Source organism: Euprymna scolopes, chromosome 10, assembly GCF_053919585.1.
Source record: "Euprymna scolopes isolate OS-2025 chromosome 10, ASM5391958v1, whole genome shotgun sequence".
Lineage (NCBI taxonomy): Eukaryota > Metazoa > Mollusca > Cephalopoda > Sepiida > Sepiolidae > Euprymna > Euprymna scolopes.
The window spans coordinates 19063089-19077944 of NC_136491.1; the positions used below are offsets into that span (position 1 = coordinate 19063089).

General features: G+C 34.1%; 1 protein-coding gene across 1 annotated transcript in view; it reads left to right on the forward strand.

The window, feature by feature from the left end:
- LOC145285833 (EF-hand calcium-binding domain-containing protein 6-like) overlaps window positions 1-14856 on the forward strand; it is a 288961-nt gene that overhangs the window by 189493 nt on the left and 84612 nt on the right. Inside the window, exons 17-20 of the mRNA XM_080134267.1 lie at window positions 4281-4377; window positions 8920-9038; window positions 12423-12599; window positions 13805-13892. Of these exons, the coding sequence (XP_079990393.1) occupies window positions 4281-4377; window positions 8920-9038; window positions 12423-12599; window positions 13805-13892 (481 nt within the window). The remainder of the gene's footprint in view (window positions 1-4280; window positions 4378-8919; window positions 9039-12422; window positions 12600-13804; window positions 13893-14856) is intronic.

Here is a 14856-nt window from a genome sequence, read left to right on the forward strand (position 1 = left end):
ATTAAAAGATTGTAGTTTATAATTATCTTTGAGACTATCAGATCCATAACCGAATTCCACATTTTTAACATCTAAAAGACTGTAATATTCTATCCTGATCATGTATGAAAGGAGATAACTATTGTAGTATGGAATCAATTTGTAGGTGTTATAGCGATAAAAGCAGGAATAATTCTAAATAAAGAAAGTAAGAGTTATTGTCCCTTAGAGATCTTAACAAAGACTAGAGAGTTCCAGACAGAGAAAAGCAAAATGGCGGACATCGCCAGACATTCAATATCGTCTGTAATTAATCTGTTTCTGTCACGAATAAATTGTATTTAAAAATACAATAAACTTGTGTGCTTATTATTAGAATATCTAATGATTCTCATGTCTCATTTCTCCGAACACAACAGTAGGAAAGCTAGGTTTTTTGATAAAACAACTTTTTTTAAAGACGTACACCAGCAGAAAAGATGCTATATGCCAAGAATTAATTTTATTTAGTAGCCATCTTAAATTCCCAATCAATTAAATTCTTTATTCCTAAATCATCTCCTTTTATAAAGAGTTAGTCAGGAAGAGAGATAATTAGAGCATTACAAAGTTATCATTTTTATTTTTATAACTAGTAGTAACACTTGGCATTGCTGGGGATTTGGTGAGGAACCTTTTTTTTTCTCTTGCATTCAGCCTGTAACACCCTATCACCCTTTTTTTTTTTATTCTTATTTATCTGATAAAATTCAATTTTTGAAGTGGGATTTAAACATGTATTCGACATGGATTGGGTGGGGCAGCGCATAAATAAATAACATTAATCAAAATGCATTTTGGTAAATTTATATTCTTGAACTCATTTGGTGTATGCCCAGCATTTCCTGGACTTATTATTTACATTTGTATTCTTACATTTTAATTTCTATAATTTTTAAATTGATCTATCTATATATCTATAAAAGTGCACGTGTCTGTGTGTCTGTGTACATTTCCTTACACAATAACTCTGTCAATTTTCGGTCTACAGACTGAAAATTTGATATACAGGGTACTGAGATTTGGGAAAATCTTTGTGATCGGGTTTCGGCCAGAAATTTGGCTGTTAAGGGGTCAAAGTTCAACGATTTGACCTTTGAGAACTCTACCAAACTCGTCCGTCAATTTTGGGTCTAAACACTTGAAATTTTAGATGTAGGTTATTTAGACATGGATCTAATAATAAGTTAATTTGAGCCCAAAACAATAAATGTTAAGGGGTCATAATAGGGGTCAAAGTTTAAAAAAATATTGACCTCTGCGGTCTCTACCAAATTACTCAGTTTCTGGTCTAAACATTTGAAATTTTATATGAAGGGTATTCAGAGATAAGGCAAGCTTTCTAATCGGTTTTAGTCGAAAATTTTTAGTTATCAATGTATAAATGTATGTATATATGCTTGCATGTCTGCCTAAAACTTTCAACAGAGGCGACGGATTTTACCAAGATCAGTATCGTTTTGAAGTTCGACCTTTCAGACGACAAATATCGAAAAATTGGTTAAAAACATTAATATCTTCACCTTCAACTGGGCACTTTTCTACGGGGGGGGGGGGCTTTTTTGCCGATATTTTTAAAAGTCATCCTCTCCTTTCGATTATCTAGGCTTAATTTAAACCTACGTCATTTCCGGTTTAGCGGTAGTCGTAACAGCAAAAATGTCAGGGTTTTTTTCCTGTTCTTTTCCTCCTTCATGGTACGGGTTCGAGCCAACCTTCGACTACCACTTTTTTTTTTTTTTGTTCAACATACACATCCAAACACCCGGGCAACGCCGAGCTGAAATGCTAGTATATCTATAAAAATCAAAATGTCTGTGTGTGTGTTGCGTCTGTCTGCCAGTGTACATTTTCCTACCAAATAAATCTGTCAATTTTCGGTCTACAGACACAAGATTTGACATAAGGGCTATTGAGATATGGGAAAATCTTTGTAATCAGTTTTCGGCCAGAAATTTGGCTGTTAAGGGGTCAAAGTTCAACGATTTAACCTTTCAAAACTCTACCAAACTCCTCTGCCAATTTTGGGTCTAAACACTTGAAATTTTAGATGTAGGTTACTTGGACATGGATCTAACTGCATAATTTGATTTGAGCCCAAAACAATAAATTTTAAGGGGTCATAAATGGGGTCAAAGTTTTAAAAAATTGATCTCTGTGGTCTCTACCAAATTACTCAGCCAATTGTTGGTCTAAACATTTGAAAGTTTACATAAAGTGTATTCCAACATAAGGCAAGCTTTTTAATCGTTTATTGGCTGAAAATTTGGCTTCCAAGCGGTCAAAGTTCAAAAGATTTTACCTTTGCAGTCTGTCGCAAACTATTAAACCAATTTTGGGTCTAAACCTTTGAAATTTTACATAAAGGGTATTTAGACATGCAGAAAGCTTCTTAATCAGTTTTTGGGCGAAAATTTGGCTTCCAAGAGGTCAAAGTTTACAGAGTTTACTTTTGCATACTCTACCAAACTCCTCCGTCAGTTTTGGGTCTAAACACTTGAAATTTTAGATGTAGGTTACTTGGACAGGAATTTATTGAATTTGAACCCAAAACAATAAATGTTAAGGGGTCAAAAGTGACGTCAAAGTTTTTTAAAAATTGACGTCTGCTGTCTCTTACCAACTTTTCTCTATGGTAGTCAGGGAAGCCTATTATATAGAAAGGCATTACCGTACATATTCACACTTTTTAATATATACATATGCACATAAAGTTATGAACAGTACATAGGGCCCGAACAAAGCTGGGCTGACTGCTAGTATATCTATAAAAGTGAAAATGTCTGTGTGTGCGTGTGTCTGTGTACATTTCCCTAATAAATAACTCTGTCAATTTTCGGTCTAGAGATCTGAGATTTGACTTAAGGCGTATCGAGATTTTGGAAAATCTTTTAAATTGGTTTTCGGCCAGAAATTTGGTTGTCAAGGAATCAAAGTTCAACGATGTGACCTTTAAAAACTCTTCTAAGCACCTTCGTCAATTTTGGGTCTAAACACTTGAAATTTTAAATGTAGGTTACTTGGACATGGATCAAACTTTTTAATGTGATTTGAGCCCCCAAAAAATAAATGTTAAGGGGGTCAAAATTGGAGTCAAAGTTTAAAAGAATTTGACCTTTGCGGTCTCTACCAAATTACTCAACTAATCATTTGAAATTTTACATAAAGTGTATTCAGACATAGGACAAGCTTTTTAATCAGTTTGGATCGAAAATTTGAATAAATAGTAAGTTAAACGTTTTGGTTTTGATTCTCAGTGGTGGCGCATGAATCATTAAAAAAAAAAAAACTTTTTTAAGCATTACTATATATTGGGTCCAATATAATATAATAATAAATACGAAATCTGCATTAATCAAAATATCATATTTAAGCGTAATTTACGACCGGACAATGCCGGGCAGCCTGCTAGTTTACTTCATAAATACTGAACAAACAACATGTTTTCATGTGAAGATTACATGACGGTTAAGATTTTTTAAAAAGGCGATGTAAAATTGTGTTTAAAAAAAACCCAAAAAAACTTAGGGCATGCTGAATGCATTGGAGTTAAAATGAATTTAATAAGCATGAAATCTGAAGCGAACACATTTTAAATTGGAAGTATATGCTAGCATGATAGGCTATATATATATATATATATATATATATATATATATATATATATATATATATATATATATATATATTATGGAATGCTTGATTGGATTGAGGTTTATCGGGATCAGAAATATTGTCGGATGTAGAAATATGTTTTTGTAACTTATATGAAAATAATTTAAATTAAAATATTTATAAGAATTACGTTGTGAAACAAATGTTTTTCTAAATATTTTAATTTGCTAAATACATTATTTTTATAACTCATTAAAAAACTTTACTTATTTCCATTACACCTCGTTGCCATTCCACTTTTTATATTGATCATATCGACAGCCAATAAAAGTTTAAAAAAATGTTTCTCCCTATAATCCTCAATTAATTTGAGCTCTAACATATTCAGCATGTCATAATATTGCAAAAGAAATCTAGTTTTTGAGCTTTTGAGTCTTGCTTTTTCGAAAAATATTAACCGTACTCTAATCTTCATGTTTACCGGAACACGGATATCAGATAAAAGAAAGAAACATTATTGAATTAACAAAAAACTTCTTTTTATTTTCTCATTTCTAAAACTGTTCATCTCCCAACAAGGGCAGACAACTCCAAATTTCATGAACAGAAATCATTTCTACTTGATCATTTCTATTTTTATTTTGTAGTGAACAACAGCCGAGCAGTTCTTTCTTGGTTACTGCCCAGAATTTTCCATATGTTATTGCAGAAAAATCCCAAAGACTTGGTCAGCATCTTACCAAGGTAAGTAATAATGATTGAAGAAATGCTCCTTAATATTTTAACCATTTTATTCCAAAGTGAAATATCTTTAATATTCACTTACATATATAAAAAAAATATATATACAAAAATTGGCACAAGCCTATTTTTATGATATGGGGGGGGGGGGGCTAGTCAGTAATATCTTTAGCTAGTTGCATTTACTGACCTAATTAGTATTTAAAAAAATTTTTTTTTCATCTTCCCAAACAAGATATATTAGCGTCTTTTTCTTCTTCCTTCATTTTACACGTCCATCTCCTTCGGCGCCGACTTTGTTTTTTCCAGACCATGTAGTGTCCTTTTTGCCAGCCTGCACACAATTCCTAATTTGCATACGTGTTCAAGCTGTTAATACAATCACTTGCGATCCATCCTTCGGCTGCTGCTGATATTTTTCCATGCGCTTATACATGCTCTGTTACAGTTTTATATTTCATATTTTGCTTTTGCTTTTGTGATAAAGTTAGTATTGTAGGCCTGTGCTAGGGTTCACAAATGAAAGAAGCCACAAGTAGTGTAAAGTGTATAAAATATAATATGTATTTATCATAAAGAATACAGGAGCCACTAAAGTGGTATGAGAGGAACGTGTTCGTAGCATGCGGTTAAACATGCTATAAATGTCTCCATTTAGTCTCTGCAACCAGTGGTATTCATAGGACTGGTTGATTCCACTTAGTTCTGAAATAGGGGTGATTTGTACTCCACAATAGTTATATTATTTTTTTAAGCTAAGAAAGTGCTAATTCTTGACAATTACTCATTTTATCTATTTCTCGTGGAGATTTTGTATCTGTTCGCCTGAAGCTAAAACTATGTTTCTACTTGTATCATTATACTATCTTTTAATCTTGTTCAAGCCAGGAAATGAGAGTAGTTTAGTATCTGTTCTGTTGGCATAAGACTTCCTTCCTGGGCATTACCTCATCTTTTTTTTTTGGGGGGGGGGTTAGTATCTATTCAGATATCATGAAACCCTCTTCCTAGAAATTACTTGCTCCTTTACGGTGGAGTAGTGTAGTATCTGTTTTGTTATGATTTCATCTTTCCAGGCATTACTTCCTCCTTTGAGGAGGGCAGTAGGTTGACTATAGTATTTGTTCTGTAGTTAATATACCATTCTCTCAGGGATTGCCTTTTCCTTGTTCATGTAGGGAGCACGTATGATGTGGAAATGGCGCTAATCCTATGTGGGTTTAACCAGCTTCCTCCAATGGAGGAAGTTCCATGGGAGTGTGAAATTCACAACAGTTCCCAGTTGCGTGCATATCCCCGTTGGGGGAGATGACGAGGTTAGGTTTTTGCAACTCTTGCAGGGAGGTGTCGACATCTTCGTACATACAGCTCCTGGAATTCCCAAATTGGTCACCCATCTGGTACTGACCAGGCTCAACATTGCTTAACTTTGGTGATCTAACGAGAACCAGTATGTCAACGTGATTATCCCGTACTTATGATATGTGACCTGGTTACATATTTTTGCAAGTAAATATAATAAAGCACGCACAATATAAGGTGTTTTAGTCATCAGTGTGGTTCCTCTTCTTTTCTATGACCTTTTTTACATCTCTAAAACTTTTTGATGTCTCAATTTATTTGCCTCCGCACCAGGGCAGAGTTAGCCACAAAGTTTGCTTTTATTGTGCGGAAAATCCATCTCCCAAAAACGGGACACTTTGGGCACTCTGCATCGAGACAAAAATTTTAATTGCCACAGCTAAAAGGATTTTTTCCATCACCAATCAAGGATACAACAGATAAAATGTAGTATCAGAGCACATACTACACTTTGATCTTAGATAAAATAACAACTGTCACATTAACAAAATCTATTAGGTTCTGATTTTTTCTATTAGAGTAAGTCTTAATTCATTTTGTAAATTACTAAAAAGATGATAATCTGTTAATGTGAGGGTTGGAGAATATGGTGGGTGATACATAATTTCACAAGCATATATCTCTAGATATTTCGTCTTTCGTGTAGTGTAAAATCTAGAGTCATTGTGATGAAGGATGACATTAGACCCTACAATGCATAAAAGACAAAAAATTTCTAGATAAATATGCCCGGGGAAATTATGCATCATCCACCATATTCTTCAAAACTATCACCAATAGATTAGAATCTCTTTAGAATTTATATTTTATGAACACACTTTGATGTATGAATATTTGATATTCCACGTTATTATTTTGATCCGACCATGTTTATTTTGGAGGTCCCTTACTTTGGAGTATTATTTTATTTGGAGGGTTTTTTATGTTTATGTTTAAACGTGAGAAAAACGAGAGACATGCTTTAGGATAAGCATAAACAAAATAAATAGAGTTCAGAGGCGTACATCCACAAAAGAGATATTTTATGCCTAAAGTGGAGGATTACAACAATAGGAAAAGCATAGAATGTTCATGAATATTTTTAGAGTCCTTATAAGACACGGGGAATTCATTAGCCGAGATATTGAAGGAGTCAGAGGTCGAGGCATTACACATATCTGAAAATCATAATCAAAACTTCTCTTTTCAAGTATACAAATTACATTTCATTAAAAGTTGCTAATAAGAGTCAATGTTCAATGTTTTTTCATATTAAAAAGAAAGTTCAATGAGAAAGGTTGGGAATATTTCAATGAGTAAGTTTTTACAGATTGGCAGACAATAATGAGTCAATGAGTTGTTCTGTATGTTCGCTAATATTTGAGTTGAGGCATTGCAGTATACTCAAGGCCCAATGGAGTGGTGCTGGTCCAGGGATTTTGACACAACTGTTTTTTTTAGAGATCTGGCCTTATAAAGGGTTGAGGTAGCTCCCAAAAAGGTAATTTCAAATAAATTCAGAAAATCCTCTGATTGGTTCAAAATATAATTATCTGTTTTTATTAATACAGACTAGTGTGTGCGCAGAAATGAGTTGAAGCATTTTGATTTTGAACACCGAAAGGTAAACTTTAGTGCTATGCATGTGCTAGTCATTGCTTGTATGTCCTATCGTCAATAATATTTATGTGCTAGAAAGAAAAGAATAATAGAGAAAACAGTTGGATAACAATAACATTTAATTTATTAACAGTTTTTCTGTTACCATATCAAGATACAGTAAACAGAGAATAACCAAAAAATGAATTCTAAACAAAGTTCAATTGATATAAGAAAACATGTGTCACAGAGGCAATAGTTGGAATATATACAAACTAGGAAAGATACCTGAACTTTGCATAGGACTTTGCTGTAGACTCTGGTATCGGCAAAACGAGTACCTGAAAGTACAGCAAAGTCCCGACCTTTGCTTTTGACCTTGACCTTGAAAAATGGTGTGCACCATCTCTAACTCAAAGACCATCATCATGTCAGGTTTGGTCATGATCGCTCCAGTGGTGTGTGATGTAGAAGAGTATATATATACATATACTATGACCTTAACCTTGAAAAATGATCTGCACCATTCCTAAGTGGGGGAGCATCATCATGCCAGGTTTGGTCATGATCGGTCCAGTGACGTGGGCTTTAGGACAGTTGCATACACACTCACACATGAACGCTACTACTTTTTATATATAGATATATGGAATATGTAAATTTTAATTATGTGGAATTTCAGTGAGAGTGACAAATCATGCAAAGTATAATTTAAAACAAGGTTGTCTGGTTCGTTGACCATAGTCTGAGAGTCAGTTGATTCCATCAGAGCTGTTAGGAATTTAAAAGACTGTCAAATATTAGAATAGTACTAGATATATCTGACCAGCCTGCAAGTCACGCAAAACTTTTTGATGTTCCTATTTACTTGCTTCTCGATGAGGGTAGACTTAGATGCCAACTCAGTTTTGAATGTGGAGAAAATCCAACTAAAAAATGGGAACTGAATTGAGACATAAACTAAAATTGCCTTAGTCACTGATTGAGGAACAAATGAAGTGAAATATCGGGACAGGTACTACATTTGGATCTTAGCCAAAATGCCAATCTTGTCAAAATCAAATATATCTCCCAGAGAGATAGCTTTAGCTCAAAACGGTATCAAAAAGTTTGCCAAATGGAAAAAAGATTATAGGGAAGAACGATGACTCTATTAACGATTAAATGGATCTAATATTGTGTTGATTTTTTGTGTGTGATTTTCGTGAGTGGTAAGACATTAATATGAAGAAATAATTTGGATGAAAACGATTCTGTGTAGATCAACAATAATAATGATTTATTTAATAATTTTAAAACTGGAAAAATTACTATGAAATGAGAAGGATTTTATTGTCGATTTCAGTAGCGTCGTCCATTTGAATATTCCCATTTTGTTGCCAGCTGGTCAAAAGCAGGAGCAGATAACTTTGGGCAGAACAATCAATGCTTCAGAAAGTTTCTTGGCAAAAGAGATAACTTTTGGATACAAAGGTATTTCCCTTTAAAAGAAAAATATTTGAACGTATTATAGGCTGCTTGTATTCACCTAAACGTTTTATTGAACCCTAAAACCATTGACAAAACTTTCGTTGCTAATCAATAAACGGGTACTTTGTTTTCCAGGATTTTTTGACTTATCGTAAAGCAGGCAAAGATATTCTTACCATGGAGACATTGCAGAATTTTCTGAAGAATTTGGGTGTTTCTATCAGTGGAAGTGAGCTTAACAAGTTATGGAAACGGTAAGTATAAAAGGCTACGGTATAGCTGGAAATATCTTCTCAATTATTAAACCATTTCTGTCTGATAGGTTCATAAGAGTAGTAGTTAATAGCAGACTGGAGTTCATCTCAACTCTCTTCCTGATTTACATCAATGATCTTCCAAATCACAGATCTTTCATAGGCGTTTATGCTGATGACACATTAAAGGCTGTAAATGACCAAATTCTCTCTGATTCTTTCTCCTCTAATCTTAAGCACATGGTACAATGGGGAAAGAGGTGGCTGGTTACTTTTAATGCATCTAAAACCAAGCTTCTATCTTTACATCATCAATGCTCTCATCCACATCTGGCATCAATTGAAATGAATGGCTCTTGTCTTGAGGAGGTTCCATGTTTTGACAAGCTTTTGGGTCTGACCTTTACTCCTGATCTGAAATGGAACAGGTACATCAAATCTGTTGTCAAGGTCGCTGGGAAAATGGTGGCATCCTTCTACTGCTCCATTAGATATCTCACTGCTGATGCAATTTTCTACCTATATAAAAGCCAAGTACGTCCAAGGATGGAGTACTGTTGCCACATCTGGACAGGAGCTGCTAGAAAGACCTTATCCTGTCTTGACAGAGTGCAAAATGGACTTTGTAGCCTAGTGGAGGATGCCCTTTTCTCTTCCCTGCAACCTCTTTCTCACAGAAGAGACGTTGCGAGGCTGTCTATTTTTATTATTATTTTCATGGCAAGTATTCGTCTGAGCTCCAATCTATGATACCCCTTTGCCAAACTTTCGCAAAAAACACTCGTCTAGCTAAAACCACTACCAATAATTTCCTCCATTCTTTATCTGTGCCTAAACCCAAACGTAGATTCCATGAACAAAGCTTCTTTCTTAGAACTGCATGTCTCTGGAACTCTCTTCCATTTGCCTGATTTTCAACTGACTAAAATTTGGTCGTCTTCAAGTCCAACATAAACAAATTCTTGTTGAACCATCCCCTTAACTAATCCAATTTACCAAATTTCCAATACTAACGATTGCTATGATATTATCCCATTGATTACTGTACACTCATCAAGCCTTATCCTCGAGTGGCCTCTTGGCCTTGATAAATGATGACTCCTATGTAAAAAAAAAAGGCTTTGATCTGTTTGTAATGATGACATTATGTAGTCGATATTTGCACTGTTTGCTGAAGTGATTGCAATCTCTTAAACATTACTCTTACGATATGACGTTTCTGAATTTTTGAGATGAGGATTGGTTATCTGTATTATTTGGATTCATCGGACTACTGTTCTCATCTTGAGCATGAGTTTTACAATGTTTCGGTTGATGTAACCTCCGACCTTCTTCAAGAGTATCTTGTTGAACTCTGGAACGTTTCTGTTGAACTCGGAAATTTGGACGGAATTTCGAACGGAACTCTTTATTTACTTCATGTGAGTAGCATGTTCTTGTTCTAGCAGCCATGACGCGATAGAGGTCTTAAGTAATTTGCAGTTGTATTTTCGGTCGCCTACACTGCAAGGACTGGTGGTGCAGTGGTTAGAGTACTTGGAAAAATCAATTGTAAAAGTTATATTCTCCTGAAGGTTGAAGGTTCAATTCTCAGTGTGAGCGATTGAAAAATACAATTGCAAAAAAAAAAAAAAATGGCGTGCTACCACCGTGACGTAAATAAAGGGTTCCATTTGAAATTCTGTCCAAATTCCCGAGTTTGACAGAAACATTCCAGAGTTTGATAAGATGCACCTGAAGAAGGTCGGAGGTTACATCGACCGAACGTTGTGAAAATGACACTCAAGATGAGAACAGTAGTCAGATGAATCTAAATACGAATTACTCTCAAGATTAAGACGTTTTTAAAAACTGTTTTCATTAATAACTTTTATATTATGGACTTCAAATTAGTCAATATAAATTTTTGGATGTCTAAAAAGATATTTTAAGAATCAGAAATCATTTGGGAATCAATTGGAATTTTCTTTATTCTATACAGGAATTAGTGTGTCAACATGATTATGCTATACAAATGTGTTTGATAATTGCTAGCGTTGTCCGAGATTAAATGAGAATAAGCATATTTGATGAACAAGTGAAAAAAAACAAAACAATGAAAGATGATTAAAATTGAACAATTGTTTTTTTCTTTTTTTATTAGAAATCGCTCCAGATAAGGCATGAAGCCACTTGATGTTAGGAGATAACAAGAACGAAAGATGATTATCGCAAACACAGGAGATACCTATTGACCTTAGTCTTGAAAAAGAAGAGAGATTTACAAGCAAGTCGAACAAGCTGGAACCGAGTAAAAAGGGAATAGATTAGATAATTCTGAAGAACACGTGACATAATATTTTTTAGCAGGCGCTAGTACAGTTAATTGATAAAGGATAGGAGGAAAGAGGTATGTGGAGTACGATACAGCTCTATCTTTGAAGGAAAGCCCTTTTCAAAGCCAAATCCTGATAGACATTTCAAGATTTGACTTCCGACCAATTCTTTTCAAGTTGGAGAATAGGTTTAGGTCTCCACCCATAGCTTTTAAATGTCATTTCTTCAGAGTTATAATATTCAACAAAACACACACTCTATGAATATAGATTCTAATCTCATCATCTTGTTAATTCACATGATTTATCAAATTGATAGTTTCAAATAAAATTCATATTGGAAGTCATATTGACGGCTGACAAAAAGATAAATCTCATCCAGTTTTTCGGTTTTAAAATAACTGTATATATATTTTTTATTTTAGACATTTTATGAAAGCCAACTTGCATAAGAAATGTCTTTTCTGATCCAATCCTACGGGTTACAGCTGGGAATTGTTAATTCACATGATTTATCAAATTGATAGTTTCAAATAAAATTCATATTGGAAGTCATATTAACGGTTGACAAAAAGATAAATCAATCAATTAGCACGTAACCTGTTATAGTTTTACACACACATCTGCTTCATTTACATGATGAGACATGAAGAGGGCGCGTGGCATGCAGTCACTTGTTTTGTATACAGATCACCCAGAATTACAGGTCATCACAAACCCAGACAAGGGGAGGCAACTTTTCACATGGTTCAAGGGATAAAATTGTTGTAATCTTCAGTTTTTTTTTTTTTTTTTTTTTCATGAACAAAGCTTCTTTCTTAGAACTGCATGTCTCTGGAACTCTCTTCCATTTGTCTGATTTTCAGCTAACTAAAATTTGGTCGTCTTCAAGTCCAACATAAACAAATTCTCGTTGAACTATCCCCTTAACTAATCCAATTTACCAAAATTCCAATACTAACGATTACTATGATATTATCCCATTGATTACTGTACACTCATCAACCCTTATACTCGATAATTAAAAACCCGGCTAACATTGACAAATTTCCAATATTTTATTCTTCAGAATTGATCCCAAAGAAATGGGTTATGCCTTTTATGAGAATTTTCTAGCCGGCTGCGGCCTTGAAGAGGTATATTCAAGAAGCAACGAAATCAATAGCACGGGTTACATTCTGAAATGGAAAATAGCTGGTGAAAAAGTTCCACCTTCTGTGACAAGTACAAAAGTAACAAAAACAATGTAAGTATAATTTATGCATCTCAAAATTCATAACCAATTCAAGCTCTTTTAAATTTTTGCATAATGTTATCTAATACTAGTGGATGTACCCGGTGTTACCTGTATTGAATGTAACATTAAATTCGTTTAAAAAATAAAGTAAAACAAAAACGGAAAGAAACAGACATGCGTGTATTACGTTTTTTTTTTCAAACAATTCACTTCTTGTAAGTAAAAAAAAAATACTCGAGCTGAAATCGAAAACAAAATCTAAAGACAGTGAGTCAAGTACGATAACCATCAGGCCAGCTTGACACAATCTTTAAAAAAGTCTTTTCAAGCCTACTTATTCTTAACATAAGGAATCTGTCATGCATCTGTAGATCTAAAATTTGTTGAGTATACAGGTTAGATGTGTCCACACACACACACACACACACACACACACACACACACACGCACATATTCTCACTTTTATAGATATAATAGCAGGCCGCTCAGCGTAACCCAGTCGTAAAATATGCATAAATATTATATTTTAGTTAATGCATATTTCCTATTTATTATCAACAGAAATACCGTAAGTATTAAATGTAACGTAAACTCCGTAAAAACAAACAAAGTAAAAAAACAGAAAGAAACTAAGACATTTGCATGCGAGTATTATATTTTTTTCTAAACCGTGCACTTCTTGTTAGTACAAAACTACTAGAGATGAAATCGAACCCAGTTAGTTAGTCAAGTATGATAACCATTAGACCATTTTGACACGATCTTTAAAAAGTGTTTTCAAACCTACTTATTCTTAACATAAGGAAGCTGTCATGTTTCATGACCGTGCAGCTGTGAAACAGTTGACAAATTCGAGAGCCATCAAGTTCTAATTTTTCAATTTTTACCTCTTAGCCGCTCTTTTTTCTGGATTAAAACTGATTAAAAAGTTTTCCACGTGTCTGAATACTCCATGTACCAAATTTCAAGTGTCCTCACACGCACATTCTCACTTTTATAGATATATAAGATAAAGAAAAATTAGATTTTCGATTTGACACCCTAAACGACGTATTAATCGATGTTTGATTCTGATTTGCCTGTGAAATCAAGAAATCAAATTAAAAATTTTTTTTTTTATTTAATGTAGCATTTTCCTCACTAAATGTGTAGTTAGAATGAAAACATCTTCAAAATATCTGTTTCTAGTTTAAACTTCCTTTTTATAATTCCAGAATAAAAGATAAAATGGATTACGATGACCTTCCACCCGGGTTCATTCTAAAAGAATTCTTTGTAAAGTCACCGCATAATATTTGGAAGGTAAGGAACAGTAGAGTTTCTGGCTTTCAGAAACTCGATAAGGAACACCTGCAGACCACGAGTAGTGTGTGTATGGAGGTGGGGGGGGGGGCATAGTCACAAATACAAATGCATATGAGGAGCTGTTTTTTTTTTTATTATTTAATCTTACTAATCTGGATTATCTCTACTCCTGTTCTTATCTCAAGTGTCATTTGCACAACGTTTCAGCTGATGTAACCTCTCAACTTCTTCAGGTGTATCTTATTGAACTCAAAAATCTCTCTGTCAAACATGGGAATCTGCACAGAATTTCAAACGGAACCCTTCATTTAATCCATAGGGATAGCATGCTTGTTTGTCAGTCTTTAGTAACTCGCACTTATAATCTTAATATCGCCTGCACTGAGGATTGAACCTTCAACCTCCATAAAAGTGTCACTTATGACTGGATTTTGCTGAGTGCTTTATTCGTTACATCATGGATCAACAGAAAGATTCCCGAGTTTGACAAGAAGAAGGTCAAAGGTTACATGTATACGAAACGTTGTGTAAATAATTGAGGTGGGAGCATATGTTTATATTAGGTGTTAGGGGATAATATAGAAGTAATGAATCTTATTAGTCTGCATTCTAATTTACATATGTGCTTATGGTATGTATGAACACACTATTTTAACCTAAACATGACTATTCACCCATAAACCCATCAAACAGGTCACCCAATTCATTTATTTAGGGCATAAACTGACTTTCTCCAGTGTTCACTGAAACACAGAATCAGACTGGATTGGGTAGCTTTTCAAAAACACAGCATCATTCTAAAATTAAAACGGGTGCCGATAATTGTTAAAATAAAGGTTTATTTAATTTATGTCCTCGAAATAGTTTTATATGGCCTTGGTTGTATCACATGGACTAAACAACTAGCCAATCACATCACGTAGTGCATTTCATTATGGAACATCGCCTGATCGGAAAAAAA